General features: G+C 48.9%; 1 protein-coding gene across 3 annotated transcripts; it reads left to right on the top strand.

Moving 5' to 3' along the window:
- Positions 1–1,149: 1,149 nt before the first annotated feature.
- Positions 1,150–24,230, top strand: Mall (mal, T-cell differentiation protein-like). 3 transcript variants are annotated; one of them, XR_015683194.1, is made up of 5 exons: positions 1,150–1,325; positions 16,885–17,052; positions 20,085–20,207; positions 22,880–23,006; positions 23,377–24,230. XR_015683194.1 is itself a non-coding variant. In XM_087653334.1 (4 exons), exons 1-4 carry the CDS (start codon positions 1,215–1,217, stop codon positions 23,557–23,559), a joined length of 585 nt encoding a protein of 194 aa, XP_087509460.1. In that variant the 5' UTR covers positions 1,150–1,214; the 3' UTR covers positions 23,560–24,230.

Below are 24,230 nucleotides of genomic sequence, written 5' to 3'. Positions count from 1 at the left end.
TGCTTATGTATGGCATTCACAAAAGGTGGATGGCTTCGGATGCCAGCAGCGTGGGGACTGAAGCATATGAACTATAAGCTCTAGAACTTGGAAAAGATTGAGGCTGGCTCGAAGCTTGCTGAGGAGACCTTTGCTTTTCCCTGCAATGCCTTGGCTTTAAGCTTTGCTTCGTGTATCCAAACTCTGCTGGCCGCTCCAGACCAGGTGGGGCTAACAGGCTACTTCTCCAAGCTTGCCCAGGAGTTCCCTGCTGTTGCTAAGAAACAAGACACAGGGCTCTTGTGCAGGACATCCCCCAGTCCTTGGGGCAACTCTTCCATGCCTCCTCTCCTCCTGAGGAGGCTTTCCAACTAGCCTTCTGGAGCCAAAGAGGGAAGGAAGACGACTCTGGGGCGCCAGACTTTTTCCTCAGGGTGGTGGAAAAAAAATGAAGGTTAGTGGGTTGGTAAAGAAGAAAGTGACCCAGTCTCCAGACCTGACGTGTGTGTGTGTGTGTGTGTGTGTGTGTGTGTGTGTGTGTGTGTGTGTGTGTGTGTGCAGCCAGCCCCAGGCTCTACTCAGGAAGGAACTGCCTGGCTCCAATCCTGTGTCCTAACTGACTAAGAAGACATCAAGAGGAGGAACCAAGAGGAATTCAGAGTCCCTGAGGAGGGGAGGTGGAAACCAGGCTGCTCCAATCCTTCCATTAGAATTTGAGGACAAGGCGGATGCTGCTGTGACCGCTCTGTGATCCTAACTGCACCTCTTTCTAGTCTCCTTTCTTGGAAAGGTACAACATAGACACGTGGTGGTCTGTCTGAGCTCCAGATGTGTGTGTAGGTGGCTAACCATACAGTAGATCCTCAATAAAATGGTCTTTATCTTAGCAAAAAGAGCCCTTGCTTACACTCTGAGCACAGAGATCATCAGGGGCATACAAAGCTGTTCCATTCACACACTGTCACTCATATCATCTGGAGTCATTTGCTCCAGCATTCAAAAGTTCCTTAGCAGGGAGGTCTAGATAGAAAGAGCCTCTGCAAGGCTGGTCTGTCCCCTCTCTTGCCTAGCCACAGTACACAGAAGGACCTGATCCACTGGAACCTTTCTTTTCCCCTCCCAGGCGACGACGTCCCTCTGGCCGATGGGTGTGTCTGGCGGGCGGGAGGTGATTCTTGCACAGCTGCGGGCGCGGGCGAGTGCCGCGGAGTAAGGACGCCAGCATAGGTGACAGCATGGCCTCCCGGGACACACCGCCGGCCACCAGCTACGCCCCGCCTGAAGTGCCCTCGGGGGTCGCCGCCTTGTTCCTCACCATCCCCTATGCCTTCTTCCTACCGGAGCTGGTGAGTGTGGCTGCCCCCACCTGCGGGGAGGGAGGGGCGGAACCACCGGGAACCTCTCTGTAACTGGGATGGGGAAAGGCAGCTAGCTACAGGCTCCTGCTTTTCCCGTGTCCCAGACTAGGTTCCAATAGAGCGAATTTTCCTCTTTCCCAAAGCTTGAAGAGCCATCCCCAGGCCACTCGCTTGCTGGAGGAGTCCAGCCACCTTCTAGACTACCCAGACCCCTAAGAAAATTCTATTACCTGGTTTCTTTCCCCCTTGCTGTTTCCTAAAGTTCAAAGAACTAGGGGACTCTCTAAGGGCCTTCTGAAAGAAGGTCTCCCAGCATTTTCTCAAATCACATCAGCTGACTTTGAACTTTGATTTATGTGTACTCCCTGCCAGAGGGAGCTCCTGACAGCATCATCCATAAAACAATCTGAACCGCCCAGGTTACTCTGGAAAACTTGTTGCTGCCCGACTCTGGGACACCACACAGCAGAACTGGGCGCTAGTCCATGCCTGCACTGAGCAGTGCATTCAGTAGAAAACAAAACAGGTCCCTCGGCTGGTTCCTGCTCTCATCCACCTCCCCCACTCCCCGCCAAGCCTCCCGTAATATCTAGTTTGTGGGTGAAATTTTCTTCTTAGCCCTGAATTTGACCATGCTGCCTCTGGATTGGGAGGGAGACTTGGAGTAGGACTGCTTACATAAAATGGGTGTGACCAACCCTTTCCCTTCTCCTGGTCTTCCGTGGAAGGTTAGGTCCCCTTGAGTGACCTTTAGGCAAATTGCTTAACCAACAGCCATTCTTGTCGATCAAGAAAGGGAAGTCAGGCTTATGGGTTCCACAGGTAGGTGGCCTTGATAGAAACTCCACCTAAGAGGCAGGTTTCTTCCAGCGCCAACCCCCCACAAATGTGGGCATCCTGCCAGGCTGATCACGTCCTGAGCTCTGTGTGCCAGGCCCTGGGTGTGGGCCTCACTTTGGAACAGCCACATGGATGGCAGGATGGCTCTGCTGAATTCTATTGAGAGAATGCTTGTCAGTCACGAAAATCATGGTCAGCGGAGTGGCTACCTGCCAGGGGTCTCTGTGGACAGAGAGAGGCTTGGGAGCATTTTCTGAGCAGTTAGAATGCAGCATGGTGTCCCAGCCAGATGAGTGAGGGTCCAGTCCTGTCACTGGGAGTTGCCACTGGAAGAACACTGGATGCCGGAGGCAGGAAAGCAGTCAGGTAGAGAACTGTCACTAGAGGCGCTGACAGGTGTCCCCACCTCTCCTCCTGCAGTTGGATTCCTGGAAAAGTACTTTCCTGGTGTCCTGGGACTTCGAGGGGATGAGGTCATTGTCATTGATTTGATTTTCTTGACTTACTTTTAAATAGTTTTAGATTTCTCCTAAAGCCATAGTGGCCGCACAGGAAGTCTGTTCCTCACTCTGAACCCCCAGGTCTCTCCAAGCCAGGAAGTTAACACGAGCACTCCGCCATTGACCATTGTTGTCCTACTTGCTCATTTCCCCACTAATATCCTCCCCCCAGCCCAGGATCCAGGTCAAAGCTCCTGATTGTGCTTGGCTGTCCTTCCCCTTAATCCCGGGAGGTTCCTCCGCCTTCGTCTCCGTCTTCTAGAGAAAGCACGGTCGGTCGGCTATTGCGGACCCTGGTCGTAGTTAGACTTCTACGCTCGCTCACTGTCCCTGTCGCTTTAATTTGCAAGCCATCTTCATTCATTGATGAAAACTTAGAAAACACAGAAATGTGTTCACAGATGGAGCACATGCACGATCTCTGTGTGTACGTGTGTGTGCATGTGAAGGGATATTTCAATCTGTGTGTGTGAGTGTGTGTCTGAATCTGAGTGTGTGTGAGTGCACATATGTGAGTGTGCTGTGTGTATGTGTGTGTGTGAAGGGGTGTGTGAGTCTGTGAGTGTGTGTCTGAATCTGAGTGTATGTGAGTGCACATATGTGAGTGTGTATATGTGTGCATGTGTGCATGTGTATGTGTGTGTATGTGAAGGGGTGTGTGAGTCTGTGTGAGTGTGTGTCTGAGTGTGTGTGAATGTGTATATGTGTGCATATGTGTGAGTGTCTGTATGTGTGAGTGTGTGCATGAATATGTGTGTATGTGTGTGAGTGCATGTCTGTATTTGAGTGTGTATGAGTGTGTGTATATGTGTGAGTGTGTGCATGAATATGTGTGTATGTGTGTGAGTGCATGTCTGTATTTGAGTGTGTATGAGTGTGTGTATATGTGTGCATGTATGCGTGAGTGTGTGTATATGTGTGTGTGCATGTATTTATGTGTGTATGTGTATGAGTGCGTGTCTGTATCTGAGTGTGTGTGCAATGTATGAGTGTATGTGTGTGCATGTATGTGTGAGTATGTGAGTGTGAGTGTGTATGTCTGTATCTGAGTGTGTGCTTGTGTTGAGTACATAATTCTGCACATGCTGCTTGTACCTGCTCTGAGCATGCCTAGAAGGACTCCAGAATGATGTGTGCCTGTTTGGAGGATGGGGAAGGAAATGAGAAGGTGGGGGAAAAGATTTTGATGTCATGGGCAGAAGAAGCTGGGAAGATGTTATGTGTGCGGGATGAGTTTGTCCAAAGCCCTTCTTTTGGCTCTAGTGATCTGATGTATTCTCGCTCTGCTGTCTACTGGGGCAGTGTGAAAGCACCAAGCCTCCAGGCACCCCTGATCCCTAAGTCTTCTGGTGTGAGACAAAAGTCTATATAGAACACATTAGAAAGCACGGAGGCCAGGACACCTCTGCAGAGCACAGAAAGCAGAACCCTAGAGCTAGGGCACAGTGATTCCTCATGGGGTAGCTCGGGGTGATATCAGCACATGGTGTCTACAGTGACCTCTCCTAACCACTGTGTGTGTGTGTGTGTGTGTGTGTGTGTGTGTGTGTGTGTGTGTGTGCGTGTGTGTGTGTGTTCACATAGAACCAAGAGTGGGCAGATTCATTGTCAGATCAAAGCGGACAAGCTCTCCCTAATCATGGGCCTCTTTGACTGCAGAGGAAGTACAGCCTCTAGCTCTTCGTGGTTCTTGAAGATGACAGCAAAGGTTACTCAGGCTCCCCCTAGCCTACTCTAGTGACCTTTGACCTTTGCCTACAATGCTTTATCTCCCACTCCTCAGCATTAAAATTCACATTAAAACATTTTACTCTGTGGTAGTGGTTGTTCTCACAGGAACTTGTAGTCCCCGCATCTAACTAGCATTATTTTCAACCCAGGAAACTGAGGTTGGGAAGACAGATCTCATGTTTAGAGTAGATTTGTCTGAGAGCAACTGAGGTTCAGGACTGTCCCATAACACCAAAGCCCCCTTTTTGCTACTCTCTAGACTTCCCCAACCCATCCCACTCCCTTGCTATTCCAAACAGTCTATTAGAAAAAAATCACGATAATGATTTTAGTTCAAGAAAGTTATGTACAGAAATGTAACTGAACAGTACACGACCTTTAGGTACCCACTCGTCCTGTGAAGCGTGAATCTTGGTGTCCATCTGAGTTGTCTGAACCCCCAGTTTGCTCCTTTTTATTGCTGAGTGAGCCCTTGGTAAGGACTCACCGTAATCTAGCCCAGCTCTATTGAATGTCTCCTGACGTAGGCAGTTTCAAATGGAACTGCTCTTGGCGCCTTGCTCAGGTTTCTGTTGGGGGCATCATTTGTACTTCTTTGAGGGGAAACACCTAAGAGTAACTTGCTGGGTAGAACAGTAGATGTCTATTTTATTATTATCATTAGGAGACTGAGAAGTTGTTTTGCAGGGTGGCTGGGAAGTGGTTGGCTGGTTTGCATTTTTACTGCTTCACTAGCATGGCGTGAGACTTCAACACACCCAAGGCTTTTGTTCAGTGTAGTGGTGACTCCAGATTTCTTATCTGAAAGTACAATTTGACGATAACCTCTTGAGAGTGAAGAACCTTCACTCGATGGGCAGTAAGGTGAGGATAGGCCTCCATTTATTTTTCCCACCCCGTGGAGAGTGTGGGCACCGGATTACGCCAGCACTGGGGGTTGAGCCTGAGGTGGGCAGAACAGCCAGCCCTGCCTCTTTCTACAGAGCCAGTGTTTGTGAGAGCAGAGGGCCCACCCCGTCGTGACCTGGGAGACTCCTGAGCTCTGGGGCAAGCTCAAGGGTGGAAGCTGAGAGCTGTCCCCAGTGGCTGTCCCTGGAGATTGCTTTATGAATGAAGGTGTGAGGGAGTCATCTGAATGTTACCCTTCTCATTAGTTGACTCTTTAATTAGATTTTTGCCTAATTAAAAAGCAGCAGGTGAGAAAAGTCTTAGAGGGTCAGCTAGTTAAAAGGGGAGGAGGCCCGAGTTTGCTGTTTGCTGTTGGGAGCTCTCCTCCTTCTATCCCACCCCTACCCCGGGAGGTTCATCTCTATGTGTCACCCCAAATCCCCAGTTTCACCCTGCTTGCTTTTTACTATTTAGCCATATTTAAGAGTTTGTTTGAAACTGCAGAACCCAGGTAGAGCCAACACTGCTGGGACTGAGAGTGACCAGGAGGTCTGCAAGGAGGAGTTAGGGGTTTTCCTTAGAAGTTGGGTTTTCTGTCCCTAGCCTTACCCTCTCCCCATCCAATGGCCTGGCTCATGCAAGCAGCTCATATGAAGCTTGTTCCTCACAGACTGACTTTATCACTTCTGTGACCTCAGCCTGAGCTCCAGGCTCTGTTCTACGGTGACCAAAACCAAGAAGGGAGACTGGGGATGGATCGGTGGGCAAAGTATCATTGTGAAAGCATGAAGACCTCAATTCAGATCTCAGCACTCAAGTAAAAGCTGAGACGAGCAGCCCCAGCATTGAGGGGCAGATGCGTGGTGCTGAGGGCTCACTAGACAGCTACTACAGTCAAAGCATCAGGCTACAGGTTCAAGGAGACACTCTTATCGAGAGAGAGAGAGAGAGAGAGAGAGAGAGAGAGAGAGAGAGAGAAGAGAGAGAGAGAGAGAGAGAGAGAGAGAGAGAGAGAGCACTCCAGGGGAGACTTATCTTAGTTAATCATTTAATTAATTAATCAATTAATTAATTCTTAAAAGCCACTGAGGAACATGTCCCAGTGTCAAACATCTGGCTTCTTAATACACACACACTAGAATGAACATGCATAGGTAAACACACACAAACATGCACACAAACAGGCTTGTGCGTACATACACACACACACACACACACACATACACACACACACACACACACACACACACACACACACACACACACGAGAACTCTCTTAGCTTATAGAAGCAATCCAGAGAACAGTAAGCACATGAAGAGACCACTGTCCCCCACCCCCAGGTTAGAGGAATAAAAGGGAAGCAGTGTCTGGTACTTAAACTCTGAAAGAAGCGCTTGGCTTGCTGATGTCCAGATCGATGCTTACAGGGGCTCTCGTGAAACAGGCATCAGCCAGTCAGGGGCCACAGGGGCCTAAGGAAGAGCCAGAAGCTTCTGGAAAGAAAGGAGCAAGACTGGAAAAGGCCACAGAAATAGCTCCTCACCAGTGTCTGTCCACCACCCCATCACCAAACAGTGACAAGGATGCTGCAGGAATCCATGCCCTGCAGAAGACGAAGGAGCAGGAACTGAGCAGAGACAAACTGGGAAGCTGCCTGTTCACCCTGCATCCCTCCTCTCTCCCTTCCTACTCCTTGGAAAGTTCTAGGTCTGTTCAGGCCACATGATTCAACTAAAGCTTGCACATGATTCTTTAAATAAATGTGAAATAAATGTTCTGTCTGTACAAGCAAGACAGACAGCGCTGGTCAGGTCCAGGAAGTTAGCAGATCACAATGATTTCATGTGCACATCAGGCTTGAAGGAAGTAACCTGGGATCAGGATCAGAGGGCCCAGGATACAATGTCATAGTTAAAAAGGGCTAGCCTGGACACTCAATTCATTCCACTATTCCCAGGAGTTTTTCCCCCAGTCAGGGCAGAGCTGAGGGAGTCAGAACAGTTTCCTGAGAGTCGTCCAGATCAGAGAGTGGAGGAAGTAGGCTAGAGCCAGGAGGAAGTACAAGATCTTTGACCTAAGTCCCTAACTGCACTCTGGTCCCTGCCTCTGCCAGTCTTCCTTTTTGCCCCCCACCCCCACCCCCATCCCTGCCAGCCAGCCTCACAACTCTAACCCCTTGGGTCCTTCCCCATTTGGATTTCAGATTCCCACTGCCTGGCCACAACAAAACACCCCCAGATGGGCCCCCAGAGTGGAGTCTCAGGGGCTTCGCATCCAGAGGTCTAGACTCTAGAACACTGGTTTTCAAGCTGTGTGTCGCAATCCCTTTTGGAATTGAACAACCCTTTCACAGTGTTACCTAAGACCATCAGAAAACACAGAAATTTACATTAAAATTCATAACAGTAACAAACTTACAGTCACGAAGTAGCAACAAAAATAATTTTATGGTTGGGCATCGCTACAACATGAACTGTATTAAAGGGTCGCAGCATTAGGAAGGTTGAGAACCACTGCTCTGCACTGTTCTGATCTATTTTAGACAAGCCCATCTAAGATTCCTGCTGTGGATGGGTTTTCTGAGCTTTCCTTTTCAATTCCGCCTCTGGAAGGTTTATAACCCTCAACCCCTACCCATCTAGACACCCTCTCTGCCCAAGCGATTTCTTTGAATATCATCTTTCATGATGCAGTTTTGTTCCAGGGCTTTGGGTCACCCTAGGGTGGAGAGGAAGGTGGGGATGGAGGAGGAAGAGGCAATGGGGACCGAGAATCCAAACAGAGCATCCCACACACTAACCCTAACCCTAACCCTAACCCTAACCCTAACCCTAACCCTAACCCTAACCCTAACCCTAAGAATTTCGGGAACCTGGGAGGGAGCAAAGCAAATGTGGATGAGAAGGAAGCAAATGGGCCTCTATCCCCATCAATCTGGGCTCCTGGGAGAAGGCCCCGCTCACAGCTGGGCCCAGAAGGTAACAGGGGCACTGGCTGATAAGTGTTTCCTGAGCCCCGTCTTTCTCAAGGTAGCTATCCTGCTTGGCACCAGCCTCTGCCCTTTGCTGGGGACATGAAGACCTCAGGAAACTCAGGGCCCAGACAGCAAGCAGGGGAGAGCAACAAAGACAAAGTGGAGGGTGGCAGTGGAGGGTGCTGGGCTTTGGTAGGGTGGCTTTCTGGAGGAGGTGACATCAGACTGGTTCCTGCCCTGTAAGGTCTGGTCACAGCTGAGCTGAGGTGGTCTCGAGGTCACATAGAGGAACCAGTGGGAAGATTTGGGGAGCCAGTGCCTGGGTTTCTGGAGACAGTGGGTGTCCAGAGCTGCACTGAGGACTTACACAGAGACATGAAATCAGTCACAGAGCCTGGACCAAAGGGAGAGAAGGAATCAGAAGCCTAGGGGGTGGTGAAGCCGAAAATGTGGGGTACATTTAGCTTCCTAAAATCCACAAATGGAGACGAAAAATGAAAATCAGCCCACATACCCAGCCCTACCCCATCCCCAACCCCCACTCCCGTTAACACCTAGTGCTTTCTTTTTAATTTATTTTTTAAGAATCAGGAAAGAAAGAATTTTTTATCATTCTATTTAGTGTTACACTGTAAATCTGTGCAGTTTGATCAATAAAACTCAGGTCAGTCGGAGTCTGAATGAGAGGGCATGACCCAGGAGCAGGAAGCCCCCAGAGCAGGGAGGAAGTATGGGTCAATTTGCTCAGAAAAGGCACTAGCTCCAGGTTTCCTGGGCTTGCCAGGTCTGGAGAGCATTTACAGGGCCCTTATGTGACTGTTTGCAAGGCGCAGTGGCCCATGGGGCTCCAACCCACACGATCTGGCTATCTGAGAGGCCAGAATAAGACATGGCCTCATAGGACACAGTCTGGGCAGGCAATTTCCTGCTAACCTTAAAGCCACAAAGAGAAAAATGTTCTCACTGTGAGTCAGGGTAGAATGACTCAGAATTGGTAAGAGTTCTGGGTGTGTTTATTGAGCAGGGAAGTGACTTACAATGATTGATGTTTTTGGGGTTCTGGTGGAGGTATTTGACTGGGTTCCTTGACTTGTCAGAGCTGTGTCTTCCCGAGACCCAGAAGCTTCAGAAAGGCTTCCTAGCCAATGTGTCAGGCTATTCCCAACACTCTGTGGGAGCTTGTGTCTCTGAACTATCCACAGAGGCCTGCAGTAGCAAGGCTTGCCCAAGAACACCCAGATACAGTGGCTATGGCCAGCACTGCCTGTGGGTCTCTGGCTTCCACCAAAGGTCATTGCTAGCTGGAGTCTACATTGTGTGCAGTTCTTGTGTTAGTGACCAAGCAAGTCAGGCCCCTCTGTTAAAGCACAGTCTAAATATCCTTTATCTTTTTCAGCTAAAACTTCTAGTGTGAGTGGAGCATGCTCAGAGGCCTTCCTATCCATCACTTTAATCTTTGCTTACTTGTTCTGAGATCTTAAGCTAAACACCACCAGCCCCAGTGTAATGCATCTACTCTTTTTAAATTATGGCCTTAAAGTGAACATAGTCAGAAATGGACTTACCCCATATGGATATATGTAAGTCCCCTGACTAAAATCCCTAGGCTTTTTGGTTCAGGTAGATTTAGACGTGACTCCCAGAACTCTCCTTGCCTGTTACAGATTGTAACTCTCCACTTTTATATCTTGGCTGTGATGTCTTTGGCTTTGCTTCCTCCAAGAAGCCAACCCATTGCATTTGACGACCGATGCCTGTAGAGATGACTCGCTCCAGGGTCCCTCCCACTGCTCTGGCTTGCCCACCACTGTGTTTTCCTTTCCCACCCTATGCCTGGTTTGTATTTGCCATCCAGGTCCCGGCATTTCTCATTCTCCAGCCAGACCCTCTACCCCCATGCCCAGTGAGTGCCACTGAAGCAACCTTGAAGTCCTTATCACAGGACACTGCTGTGAAGAAGAGACATCCAGGGTGTGCAGGCTCTGGCAGGATACTCCAAAAGCCTGTGGCTTAGAGTCAGGGAGGCTTGCCAGAGGATGGTCTTCCACAATAGACTGTGTTTCACACACACATACAGCTTTCCATGGCAACTGGTGTGTGTGTGTGTGTGTGTGTGTGTGTGTGTGTGTGTGTGTGTGTGTGTGTGTATGTGTAAAAACAAAAGACTCAGGAAATAGTATCTCCTTTTCCATGGATATTGAACTCCCACTTCCCATTCTGTCTATTTGATTTCTTCATGCTGGTCACTGACCCAATAACAAGTCATAACCTACAAATGGGTCCATATTTGAAAGCTCTGGTGGAGCTGGGCAATGGTGGTGCACACCTTTAATCCCAGCACTCAGGAGGCAGGGGCAGGTTGATCTCTGAGTTTGAGACCAGCCCAGTCTACAGAGCAAGTTCCAGGACAGCCAGGGCTACACAAAGAAACCCTGTCTTGAAACAAAATAAAACAAAAATTTTAAAAAGGAAGGAAGAAGAAGGAAAGAAAGCAAGCTCCCATGGAGAGAGAGTGCTGAGAGTTGGGGAGCCTGCCACTGCTTGGGGTGCTCCTCCTTGGATGGTTTGGCGGTTACTGCAATCAGGGGTCTGAAGAGACAGCTCAGCACTTAAGAATTTTGGTTGCTCTGGCAGAGAACCTGAATTCTGTTCCCAGTACACACACCGGGCAACCCATAGCTGTCTGTAACCCAGCCCCAGGGTATCTGATATCTTCTTTTGAACCCCTTGGGTATTAAACTCACACGTGCACCTACCCTACCTACACACACACACACACACACACACACACACACACACACACACACACGCACACACACACACTTCTAACGGGAGATGGGCTGGGTACATAGCTCAGTAACAGAGTACGGCCTGACATGCACAAAGCACTGGGTTCCCTCTCCAGCGCGGAGAGAGTATTCTTAAAAATTGTGCCAGGGAAGGAATAAGGCATGATGAAAAGTCCCTGCAGTGTTCACAGTTTTACAATCAACTTAAAATCTCAGTGTTCCACAGCAATTCTTGCCATTTGCTTTCATTGAAATCTCCCTGGACTTGAAGCATTTCTAGTGGATGCCACAAACCCTCCAGCAGTGACCACAGCAACAGCAGTGTGTGTTTGACGGGTTGCTACTCTCCAGGCCCTCTGCAGGAGAACAGCTACCTGAGAAGAACTAGACACGGTGGCGACTCCGTTCTTCCGCTGAAGGAATATTAGCATACCCTTGTATGTAGCAGTATTGTTCCCCAGAGCCAAAAGGTGGAAGCAGCCCACACAGGCAAGATGATGAGCCAAGAGAAATACTCGTGCCTCTTGGCATGAGGGGATTTTGCCCTGACGGGCCCACTTAAGTTGAGATCGCACTGAATACACATCACCTTCCACACAGTCTAACTTAACAGCACAGGTCTACAGCAAGGTCCCCAGTTCCCATCCATGAGTTCCTGGCCATCTAGGAGCCTTGCTCACATTGCTGCCCGAGGGGAAGACCTCACCATAGAGCACTAGGCTGGGGAGAGACACGGCTGCAGAACTGAAAGTTTGTACCTAATGCTTGTCATGTTTGCCTGTTGCAAAGCCAAGACATCATAAGCTCCAAATTGTTGTACGGCAAGGACTACATTATGCAGTGGAACACTAGTTCGCCTTAGAACAAAGGGAAGTTCTAATGCATGCTAAACCTTGAAACCAGTATACTAAGTGGGATCAGCCAGTCGCAGAAGAGAAATTCTGTGTGACTTATTTTTATCCGAGGTATCTTGAGTATTCAGGGGGCTCAGAGAAGAGTGAAGGCTGCTGGGGCTGGAGAAGGAGAAAACAGGAGGTTGGAGTTTCTGTTTTGCGATGGAAATCAGGAACTCGACAATGGTTACACACAGAATGCATGTGTGTAATTTCACTGAACTGCATGTCTATAAAATGGTTAAGATGGGGATTTTGTGTATTTTAGTGCCATTTTTATACTTTATCTTAGCCTAAAGGCTGAGAGTCAGCATGTCTTAGTACAATTTTTAAAAAGAGGAAAGACATACAATGTCCCAAAGACCTTTAATTCCATCAGCCTGAACTCGGAGGGACAATAGCTTTGAGGCATCAGAACAACTACGCAGGGAACCTTCAGGGCTCCCACCTCGTACCACACCTGAATGAGTCCGGTATGGGACTCATTCCTGTCGGCAGCTCCAGGAGCCCTTGCTGGTTTCACTTCTAACTTTATGAGCCCCACCCGTCTTTTGACTTGGTCTTTGCCTCTCAGTTCCCGGGGATTCCTGGTACACTCTGTTGTCACCTGAGAACCGAGTAAGAGTAAGGGAGGAATCTCATGAAAACAAAGATGGGCAGGAAAGACAAGAATGCGGTATTGGCAGAGGGTGAGACCTGGCCTGCTGCCATTTCACCAGCTATGCAGAGAAACCTGCCACCAGTGTCTCCTCCTTCTGCGTGCCTCCAATTCTCAGCTCTTTGGCCCACACTGAACCCATCCCTGGCTTGGAGCCCCACCATGCAGATTTGACACCTGCATATACTTCCCACCTCCCGGGCCATCACTTAGGCAGTCTTTCTCTGACCCTCTAGGCAGACTGGCCAGGCCCTGGTCAACACCACTCACATCTGCTGCATTGCCTGGGAAGGCAGGTCTCATCTGGGACACTTGAGGACAACCACTACCCCACTTGTGCAGCCTACTTTCTTCTTGGTCTTTAAAAAAAAATTGTGTTTCTTGTTTTGGATCATTTTAAACATGACCTTTGTCCCACATTGAAAACTCTGTCCCCTGCTGGTTATGGTAAGAGGGAGGGAACTTCAGTTCTCCCTGAAGCGGAGGCAGGGTCTCAGGCCAGAAGCACTAGGTTCATTATTTTCCTGTTCTGCATAAATCCCAGCTTTCTGGCATGTTGCTCTCTGCTGGGACTTGTTCCATTTCGGGAAATAAGCACCTTTCTTCTTCTTTCTGAAGGCTGCAGAGGAAACCAGGCATAGCTGGTGTGATAGGTGTCCTCTAGAAAAGCATTTGGGTCAATCTATCTTTTCTTCTCTGCATCTTTTAAAAAGTCTTTTTCTCCTAGCTTTTCTGTATCTATTTAGATGCAACAAGCACCTCTGTAGATTCTTCACTGTGTTCATTCCTTCTGTGTGGAGGACAATGGAGAGTGAAGTCACTGAGTGGAGCATCTTAATTTAATGTATTGAACAGTGTTTCCCAAACAGCAGGGTGGCCGGTCACACAGGTATGTGTGAGGTGTGGTGGCACAGGCCTTTAATCCCAGCCATCCACAGAGGCCTGTGGATCTCTGTGAACCTGAGGCCAGCCTGGTCTACATAGTAAGTTCCAGGACAGTTAGGGCTACATAGTAAGAACCTGTCTTGAAAACAAAAACAAACAAACAAACAAACAAAAGTAACAAACCAAACACAACCCCCAAACCAGGTATTTAACCTGGAGTATCTGTGGGCTTTAACCATGGGCTACAGACGGGCATGGGAGGCAGGGCAGGGTCTGTAAAATTTAAGGGCAAAAAAGTGTGTGTGTGCCTGTGTGAGTGTGTGTGTGTGTGTTTGTGTGTGAGTGTGTGTGAGTGTGTGAGTGTGTGTGTATGTGTGTGATTGTGTGTGTGATTGTGTGTATGTGTGTGAGTGTATGTATGTGAGTGTGTGTATGTGTGTGAGTGTGTGTATGTGTGTGTGAGTGTGTGTGTGTATGTTGTGTGAGTGTGTGTGAGTGTGTATGTGTGTGTGATTGTGTGCATGTGTGTGTATGTGTGTGTGTGCGCACACTTGTGCGTGTAAGTGCATTTTTAAAGGCTTTCATCAAAGAAGAAAGACCCTGCTAGAGTCTGACTCACACGTACGATAAACGTCTAACTGCAATGGAGTAGCCCCTCCATGGGGGTGGGGATGCATGTCACCTAAAAATACACCCTGCTCCTGGGAGATGTAAAGTGGGGAACAGTGTGGGCAGCCAGGAGGCTCTGTAAAGTTCAATGGGAGCTTTTAAAAAGAACTTGAAAATCACGTTCTCAACTGAGACTACTTGAGGTAGAGGTGTGAGACACAAACACCACTGGGTGTTAATTCTCCTGGAGTTGACCTCTGACCCCAGTGCCATCTACTGTTTAGAAAGCGGAGGGATGTGGAAGTAAAACTCAAACAACATTCCTCTGTATAAGACTTGTTCAGCAGGGCTATTAAATATTCCAAGTAATTGGAGCATGCTCAGAGGTCTTTGAGTGAATAGTGGGAATAGACCTTCCCAAACCTCAGCTAGAAAATGGAAGACAGAGATCCAATCAGGCCGTCTGGTACTAGGGGCTTGAGAGTGCTGCTGAGGGAGGTCTCTAACTGACTCAGGGCTTTTGCTGTGGTTCTAGGCGACCAACTCCTGGCACTTTCTAGGAGCGTCTAGCTCCCCTGCCCTCAGCATGAAATCTGCTTTGGGGGACAGAAACCCGAATGTCCTGCTCTGTGTTCAGGCCCCATTCCGTACTTCCTGTGCAACCTCAGCCCTCAGCCCCCTGCAGTGGCACTGGTGGTGTCCAAATTCACAAAGATGGATATTGTACACACAACAGTAACGGTCAGTGCAGGTTCTGATGGCAGGGAAAGGGTCTGGGAGTCTTTCCGGCTCTGACAGGAGCAGAGGGACAGAAGCATTTGGCTGGCAGCCATGCCTGTCACAGGTGGGCTGAACACAGCCGTGAAAAGATCTGGTGGTTCTCTGGTCTCTCTGGGCGCACAGCAGACTAAATGAGGCAGTTCGAGTGGATGGATTTTTACAAACGGTGAAGTTCCTGGTGAATGTGTGAAGAGATGATTTTCTCATAGATTTTTTTTTCAGTGTAGCCTAACACTCCTCACCTGTGTATCCTGCTTTGCTCCAGGCCCTTTTCTTGGCTTGCAGTCAATAACACAGACCACTACCTGCCCTCTGAGCTCCGGTGTGTCCTGGTGTAAGCACCGGCTGGCTGGTATTCCTACCAACAGCACCTTCTGGGATTGCCCTGGGCCAGCACCTGTGTGCACTTCCTACAGCCTGTCGGGGAAGGCGCTTAGCAAGTACCTCAGAGTGCTATTTTCTCCCTGTGATATCACCAATGGAGGGGGGGGGGCAGTCCTCCATCCCAAATACCCTTTCCCTTGGATAAGTCAGACATTTCCAGATCAAGCCTAGAACTTCCAAAACCTCACTTGGAGATGGATTGTTTAAAGTGATTGCTTACAGTAGACCTAGTGGGCCTTTTAAACTAAAATTTAAAATGTAGAAAACTTTCATACACATATGCAGTGTCTTTTAACCACATCCACCCCCTCACTGCCCTCTGTCTTGCCCGCCCCCTTCCCACTGGTCAGCTTTGCAACCAGTACCCCTTCTACATTTTATTTATTTTCTTAGTTTTTGGGTCACTGGTTGAGTTTAATTCAGGTTACTTGCAGAAGCATGTGGGTGTAGGCTACACCCTTGGTGAGAATGCTACCCCATCCCCCAGCGCCTATTACCTGCTAATGGCTCTGCAGGGAAGAACAGAATATCATGAGTCCCTGCAGCATCCACGACAGAGCGCTGCTGGGTGCCATCGATTGTTTGTGGTGCTTGTGCAGCCATAGCCATTATGAGTTCATGAGTGTAATGGCCATGCAATGTCCAGAAGAGAACAGTTCGCAGCCCTGCTCCCCTCCCTCCTTTTCTGCCCTCCTCATCTTCCACATTCTTTAGGCCTTGGAGTGGGTGGTGTAGATGTCTCATTTAGGGCTGAGCACAACAGTCCCTTGCTCTTGGCATCCTGACGAAGGACTTGTGTTTTAAGAGGAGGTCAGGATGCTGGAGCTGGATCCACCCTGTGAGAGCCAGGCTTCCACTCCTGGCCTGTGGTTAGCTAGGTAGCTTCTTACTCCCTCTTCCCATTTTCTCCTTAGGAGCCCAGGATTCTCCAGAAAGACAAAAGAACTTTTCTTCAAGGCAACAGTTAGGGATGTCTTACAGGGGATAGCCAGAATGGCCGTACCTATATCTGTATGCTGGTTAGTTGTAGGCCGAGCTGGTCCCTGAAGCGGGTGACGCTGGGGAAGGTGGAGCCTGAAGGCAGGGTATTTCTCCACTCAGCTAGACAGATGTGAGTCCAGTCTCTACAGAGGGATTTCTAAAAACAGGTGTCTAGTGGGCAGGTGCACCGTGGGGTTGAAGGTCACAGAGAAAAGGGGACAGAGACAAGTTCTTGATATCACAAGTCAATGTCGTCCTTAAAAAGCACTATTTAGGGCAAGGGAGATTGCTCAGGAGTTCTACAGGAGAACCTGAGTTTGGCTCTTAGCACCCACAATGGCAGCTGACGGCAGTTCCAGAGGATCCACAGACTTGACCATGATTCAGAGAGGTCAGCCGTCTTCTGTGTGCACACATACACATTATAATGCACATGTGCAGATCAGGGAACAGCTTGAGAGAGTGGGTTCTCTCGGTGGGTTCCAGAGATCAAACTCCGGCTGTCAGAGTTGATGGTAGGCTCCGTTGCCCACTTTCTGACCCTCAGCTGAGCTTTTAACCAGGGATGCCCTGCAAAGGGACCCCATCCCTCCGACACACAGCAAGCGAAGCCTTCTGTGCTTTTCCGTTACAGGTGTTTGGGTTCTGGGTGTGGACTCTGGTGGCTGCCACACACGTGGCATACCCCCTGCTGCACGGATGGGTGCTGTATGTCTCGCTCACGTCATTCCTCGTCTCCCTGATGCTCCTGCTGTCCTACATATTCGGGTTTTACAAACGATTTGAGTCCTGGAGAGTCCTGGTAAGAACTAGGAAGTGGTACCTCCTGGACTGGTGTCCTGGGTTTGTAAGGATGGTGGGCTTTCCTAGGTGGGGAGGGAGAATGGAAGACTGGGAGTAGAGACCCCATGGGGAAGAGATCCCTATGAAGCCGAGGATTCTTACTTCAGTGAGAGCAACACTTAGCCAGAGTGAAAACATGTTTGTAAATCTTTCCTTGTATTTCCCTCCACTGCCTTCCTTGTTAGGACTGTACACACCTTCCTGGCCTTAAGAATATTATCTGGAGAGATAGCTCAGCTGTAAAGGGTACTTTGTTGCTCCTGCAAAGGACCCAGGTTTAGTTCCTAGCAGCCACATGGAGGCTCACAACCATCTGTAACTCCAGGTCTAAAGAGATCTGTCACCCTTTTTGGGCCTCTACGGACACTGCATGCATGTAGTGCACAGAAATAAATAAACACACACATGTATGCATGTATGTGTAGGTGTATATATATGTATATATACATATATACATGTAGGCAAAATGCTCATACACTTAAAATAAACTAAAAAATATTGTACGGCTAAGTGAGGTGGTATGTACTTATAGTCTCAGAACTCGGAAGTCTGAGACAGAAGGATATAGCAAACCTAGGTGTTGAAGACAAGACTGGGCAACGTAGAAAGGCCCTTAGGCCGGAGAGACGGCTTAGTAAGTAAAGTGCTGAGGAACAGGGTTTGAATCCCACAACCCACATAGAGCCCCATGCAGCACATCACACATCTGGAACACCAGTGCTTCCACAGCGAGATGGGCAGCAGACACGAGAGAGCATCTGGTTTCCAAAGGCACACCCTGGCACGTGCCAGTTACTCTTCTCTAGAGGTTGCAAAATGAGGATTGGTCAATTACTGCCTTCTCCCAAGAGCTAGTGAGCATTTTAGTGGCTGCAGGACCTCCCTGTTGAGTTGACGGTGTAACACAGGAAATCAAAACCAAAATCAGGGGCTAGCTCGATGGCTCAGCAAGTGAAAGGGCTTGCCATCAAGCCTGGAAGCCGGGGTTCAATCCCTGGGACTCACCTGGTGGAAGGAAAGCACCAGTTCCCACAACTTATCCTCTGACCTCCACACTTGTGCTGTGCCCTGCTCCAAGACACACACACACACACACACACACACACACACACACACACATGTAAAATATTCTGACTAAAGTCAGAAGTCAGGTTCTCCTGACCCCAACATTAGCTGAGTCTAAGTTTCCTTCTCTATAAGTTGGGAATAATGAAAGCAGTCCTGTAAAGTCAACTGTGAACATCACAGGAGATAAAGTGTATTGTCCAGGCAGTGACAAGCCCATAGTGGGACATCATCAAGCTGAAGCTGTAGAAGGCTAGTATAAAGGTGGTGAAAGAATTCACTGAGACAGGGAAAGGCGGAAGTAAGGGATTTATTAGATACACAGCGGGGAGAAACTCAGAAGCATCCAGACACAGTGGTATAGAGCGGAGAGAAACCAAAGAAACATGTGGAGCATTCTGGAGGGCAGATCTACCCAGGCAGTCTTTTATTGCCACCCTGCCCAGGAACAATTGCAGCTGTGCCTTGCTATGGTTAACTCTCTTCGAGGAGATAACGCTCCCATTTGGAAGCAACAAGCCCAGCCCTCCCTGAAGCAAAACAGACTTGTTTTGAGGTTAGTATAGCGCAGCATAGCTATCTGTCTCAGGATGGTGTCCACAGTTAAGAACAATAACTTGGGATTCATGAGGCATGGGTTCAAGACTTGGCTCACCCACTTGAAACTTGAGGTTCGGGGCTGGGGATTTAGCTCAGTGGTAGAGCGTTTACCTAGGAAGCGCAAGGCCCTGGGTTCAGTCCCCAGCTCTGAAAAAAAGAACCAAAAAAAAAAAAAAAAAACTTGAGGTTCCATTTTATTTTATCCATTCTTGTATGCTGTGTAGATATTCCATTAAAAACACTGCAAAGAAAGGCTGGGGAAGTGGCCTAGCTGGTAAAGTGCTCGCTGTATAGGCACGAGGACCTGAGTTCACATCCCCAGCCCCTACAAAAAAAAACCCAAGCAGGGTGTCATACATCTGTGACCGCAGCACGTGACAGAGGTGAAGGGTAGACGGGAAGAGACAGTAGGATCCTTGGATTTGCTTGCCAGATGGTCTACCTAGATGTCTCTCAAAAATAAGTGTTAAGGGGCTGGCTGAAGAGGTGGCCCAGTGGTCAAAGGCTTTTGTTTCTCTTGCAGAGAAACTGGGTTCAGTTCTTAGCACCTATATCAGATGGCTCACAACTACTTCTAATTCCAGCTCCAAAGGCCATCGACGATCCAAGGCCCTTTTCTGACCTCCACAAACACTGTATGCCAGTATGATACATACAGACAAGCAGGCACATAAATAAAACCTTTAATCCCAGCACTCAGGAGGCAGGCAAATCTCTGTGAATCTGAGGCCAGCCTGGTCTATGTAGCCAGTTCTAGGACAGCTGATCCTGAGAGGCTTTGTCTCTATAATGAGATCTTGTCTCCAAAAATAAAAAGCTAATTATATATATATATATATGTATATGTATATGTATATGTATATGTATATGTATATGTATATGTATATGTATATATGAAAGCAATAGAGGAAGACTTCTGAAGCTTACCTTTTACCTACACACTTGCACACATGCACACATGTGTGCATACAGAATACACATGCACACATGCACACACAGAAACACTATAACAAAAGAACAGTAGGATGGTGTTGGGGATTTGGCTCAGTGGTAGAGCACTTGCCTAGCAAGCGCAAGGCCCTGGGTTCGGTCTCCAGCTCCGGAAAAAAAAAAAGAGCAGTAGGAGACACACATGCATATACAATATGCATGTACACACACAGAGAACAGGGTAACAAAAGAGCAGTAGGAAGCACACACACACACAAACCACATACACTAGGGAATGGGCCTGCCTGTCTCTCCCCATCTTCCCTGCTGTGTACATAGAGAGGAGAGCTGCTCGGTTGAGTAACATTGACCCCTGCCTCTGCTCTGCGTTTCCAGGACAGCCTGTACCACGGCACCACAGGCATTCTGTACATGAGTGCTGCTGTCCTGCAAGCACATGCCACCATCATTTCTGAGAACCAGAACCTGGACCACTACTACATCAATGTTGCAGCCTCGGTGAGTGGCTTCATGGCTGCTGGGCAACGACACAGATAAGCACATGTGGAGGGCATTGATTACTTGCAGCTCAGTGCTGTCTTGGGTGTTTTGGACAACTGTATCAAGTCACAGGAGACTGGAGGAAAGGACAGAGTGTGTGTTTGTGCATGCCTGTGTGTGCGCACTTGTGTGTGTGTGCGAGAGAGAGAGAGAGAGAGAGAGAGAGAGAGAGAGAGAGAGAGAGAGCGCAAGCGCAGAGACAGAGAGAAAGCATTAGTGTGTGTCCAAACGTCAAGGGCTACCTCTTGCCTGGTGTTTGTTCTCAGATCTCCCTTGAGGTTAATTAAGACATAGAGGCATCTATATAATTTAAAACTGTTGGCCTTTTTCTGGGGCAATAGCTAGTAGCTAGTTATCCCCCCACATGTCTCCTTGTGTCCATGGTTCTCACTGCCTGCTTCCAGCTCCCCCTTCTGCCTCCTTCTTCACCTCCCTCCCACTACCTTTCCCTCCACCTCTGCCTGCCTGGTAGTTCCCACCCCAGCTCTTTATAACGCACAAAGCCACATTCTTTATTCAACTTGGGAGCTTCCCCAAGGCAGCTTGTCTGACTTTTAAAGGCGGGTGCAGAAGTGACATTTACCGATCCTTCTAACCTGCCAGCTCCAAATAATTATTGAAAACACAAATTCTTTTTTTAGAGTCAGAAAATACAATATTTGTGGGTCACGCCAACACCAGTCTTCAGAATTTTGTTCTCTCCACAAATAAAACCACATTTCTCTTTTCTTACATCTACTGAGAGCTCTGCCTTGTGATGGAGCCTGAGTTGCTGGGCTCAGGCAGCTGTTCTGAGTCCTTTTGTTTCAGTGACAGAAGTCCAAGGAGATGCCATTACTATGTAATGGAAGACAAGGCTACGTGGGCATCGTAGAGTGTGCAAAGAGCCAGATGCCCAGGTGGTGGTGTGCTTCTGAGCTCACCTGTCTCTCTACTGTGCAATGGCGCCCTCTTGTGGTAGTTAGCTCACTTGCCACAAGCTTAGTGGCCAATAGCACCTTGACTGAAACAGCATGACCTTGTTAATAGCTTCCAAAGGCTGTCAAGTCATGGCAGGGGCAAAGGCTGCATTCATTAGAAGGCACTGTCCCCAGAATAGGAACAGGGTACCAGACAGGCACTGTGGGCCTCTGGAAAGGTCATGGCATCTCCCAGCAGCCAAAAGGGTGTTTACCTGTTGCCAAAAGGCCTCCCCATCCCTTTCCTCTTTGCCATAGCTCCTGAACTTCCTTAAACTCACACTCCCAGAGAGTGGCCTCTCTACTGCTGCGGGCTCCCAATCAGCCCCCAACCACACAGGTCTTGTTGCTGTCCCTCAGACACACAGGCTTTCTCATTCAGGACCTAGGCAGGGTTGCCCACATTCTACGTCAGCAAGGTATCTCCTTTCCCCAAACTCCAGCCTTTCTCTGCTTTGTGCTCTCCTGGCCTTAACCCCATCTGGACTATTTGTATAGGGTCTGTTCTCTCGGGTTCTTGCTGGAAAATGCAACCTGTCTGCGGCAGGCGTTATTTACTTATTCATTAGACTTATTCACTAGACAGCCAGGCTGGCCTCAAATTTGTCATTCTCCTAACTCGGCTGTCTGAGTGCTGGCATTAAAGGCATGTGTCACCACTTTTTAACGTCTTGCTCGCTGTTGTAGAAATAACTATTCTTGAAGCATAACAAGTGCTCCCAAGCTATTGGATGGATGGATGGATGGATGGATGGATGGATGGATGGATGGATAAATGATGGGTGGGCAGGTGGGTGGATAGATGGATGGATTGGAGAGTGAATGGGTGGAAGGGTGGGTGATGGACGGATAGATGGATGAGTGAATGGATGATGGATGGGTGAGTAGGTGGGTTGATGACAGATGGATAAGTGGGTGGGTGCGTGAGCATATGAGTGATGATGGATGAGTAGGTGGGTGGATTGATGGATGATGGGTGAATGGGTGGGTGAGTGGTTGGAGCAGAGGGTGAGTGGACAAAAGGACAGCAAGGCTGGAGTGGCTTTCATCCTAAGGAGAGCCATTGTACCATTTTAAGCTCATTTTTAACTGTGGTCACGTTTACCTGTTGCAACAGAATAGAAGAAGCAGAGTAGACAGGAGGTGAACTGAGGCCCCAACGGGTCCTAGAGAGGGATGACAGCAGCCAAGACAAGGGAGTCAGATGTACCAAGAGCTGGCAGGATAACAGAGTCCCTGGCGGGCTTTGGCCTTGTCAGTTAGATGGAAGGAGAGTGGAGGAGAGCTCAGGATTCTGTCACTGGAAGCTGGAGGGGATGGTGAATCCTGGAGCTGACCAAGCTCAGTGGCTTTAGAAGTTCAGCTTGGGCCATTAAGAGCTTGAGAAGAACCCTAGATGTTCATAGACAAGATTCTCCAAGCAGATTTCTGGGCATAGCTGTGGGAGTGGCCAGAGCACAGAGACACACATCAAAATGGGCCCAGGGAGACAGCTCAGCATGACCTAGGTCCCAGCTCATGGAGGGAGGAGAGTAGCTTTGAAGCCAGGTGGAGGCCCGGCTTACAGTTGGACAATGCAGCCCTAGCAGCGCCCAAGGAGAAAGCATCCTTAGAGGATGGAGTAGCTGCCCAGTGCTTGCCCTGCGCTGACCCTGCCTCTGTTCCTTCCAGTTCTTCGCCTTCCTCACCACGCTGCTCTATATCCTGCATGCCTTCAGCATCTATTACCACTGACGTGCAGGGAGAACCAAACCCAGCGAGACCCTGGAGGCCATGTGATTAGCCGTTTGCCAACCAGGTGATAAACCCAGCGAGCTACCTGCAGGCCCGCAGGCCATCTCTCTGGGATGATGAGACACACTTTGGCATCGTTCTCTCTGGACACTTTTACTCCTTGTGGTGACTATGAGAAAACTATCCCCCCACCAAATATGACTGCCCCTCCTTCTTCCCTGAAGAGTCCTCTCACCCTGGCTGCCCACAGGATGACTGCCTTTTGGAGTTTCCCCAACCATGAACTCAGCTGAGCTTGACTTTTCTAGAAAACTAACCTTGAACCCCTTAGGCACTGTTCAAAATGTCATCCCTGCTGTTTCGCCTGTCAGGATCTCTTTGTTAATGGTGCTCACTCTGATAGGTTTAGGAAATTCTCTTATTTTCTTAAACAGGCAAGGCTCCGCAAAGGCTCGACGGTCTACCGGCCTCGCACACACCTTGCTTGCAGCTTGTGCTACGGCAGCTGTCGAGACCTGCCTTCCTCATCACACCCCAAGGAAAATGTACACAAAACCAACTCTGAGGATAAATTTGTGGAAGAAATATACACTGCTGGGTCTGGGGAGTCAGAATGAGAAAGAGGCGTAACCTTCGGAACTGCAGGGCTTGGTGTGCCTGGGTAGAGCCTCAAAGACCAACCTTCTAAGGACCAGAGGCATCCTCGTCCTTTAGAAAAGACGTCAGTGAAGGAGGTTGGAACATCGCAACCCTAGATTTACCTTCAGGCTCCTCCCAGAAACACCAGGGGAGAAGCAACTGCTATATTGTTGTAAGGGCTGTGAAAGGATCCAGATGGAGGTCTACACTCACTTCTGTGTGCTCTCAACTCTTCGTGGGAACCCTCTGGGCAGGGCCGGACTGCAGGATTCATCATGGAAGGGTGTTTGCATTTGGGGGTCTTGCCAAGGACCCCTGCATGCCAAGGGTCCCCACTCAATAGTCCAGTAGGACACAGCCCTGCAACCACCTAAATTACCAAAAGGGACTTAACAGAATCTAACTTTTCTCCATGTGTGTGTGTTGGGGGTTGGGGGTGGGAACCTGAGATGTTGGGGAGGCATGGGATATGGGGGGGATGGGGTTGTGCAGGCTTAGCTTTGACACTATTTACCAGTCACTAATCACCCCCAACATCTTGAAAAGCCACCACTTATCTTTCTGTAGCCTGGAAGCTGTCTGTGATCTTCACCATTGAGTATTTGCTGGATGACCAGAAGTGAATAAAAGATGGTTGGACAGTGGCAAA

The sequence above is a fragment of the Rattus norvegicus genome, chromosome 3 (assembly GCF_021556685.1).
Source record: "Rattus norvegicus strain SHRSP/BbbUtx chromosome 3, alternate assembly SHRSP_T2T, whole genome shotgun sequence".
Taxonomy (NCBI): Eukaryota; Metazoa; Chordata; class Mammalia; order Rodentia; family Muridae; genus Rattus; species Rattus norvegicus.
The sequence above is the reverse complement of the archived record's forward strand: the minus strand, read 5'-3'. Positions and strand labels throughout refer to the sequence as shown.

Coding starts and splice junctions, on each gene's coding strand:
- Mall (XM_087653334.1), top strand. CDS start 1,215: ATGGCCTCCCGGGACACACCGCCGGCCACCAGCTACGCCCCGCCTGAA. Junction 1,326..16,884: donor CCTTCTTCCTACCGGAGCTG/GTGAGTGTGGCT, acceptor TTTCCGTTACAG/GTGTTTGGGTTCTGGGTGTG. Junction 20,208..23,376: donor ACATCAATGTTGCAGCCTCG/GTGAGTGGCTTC, acceptor TTTCTTAAACAG/GCAAGGCTCCGCAAAGGCTC.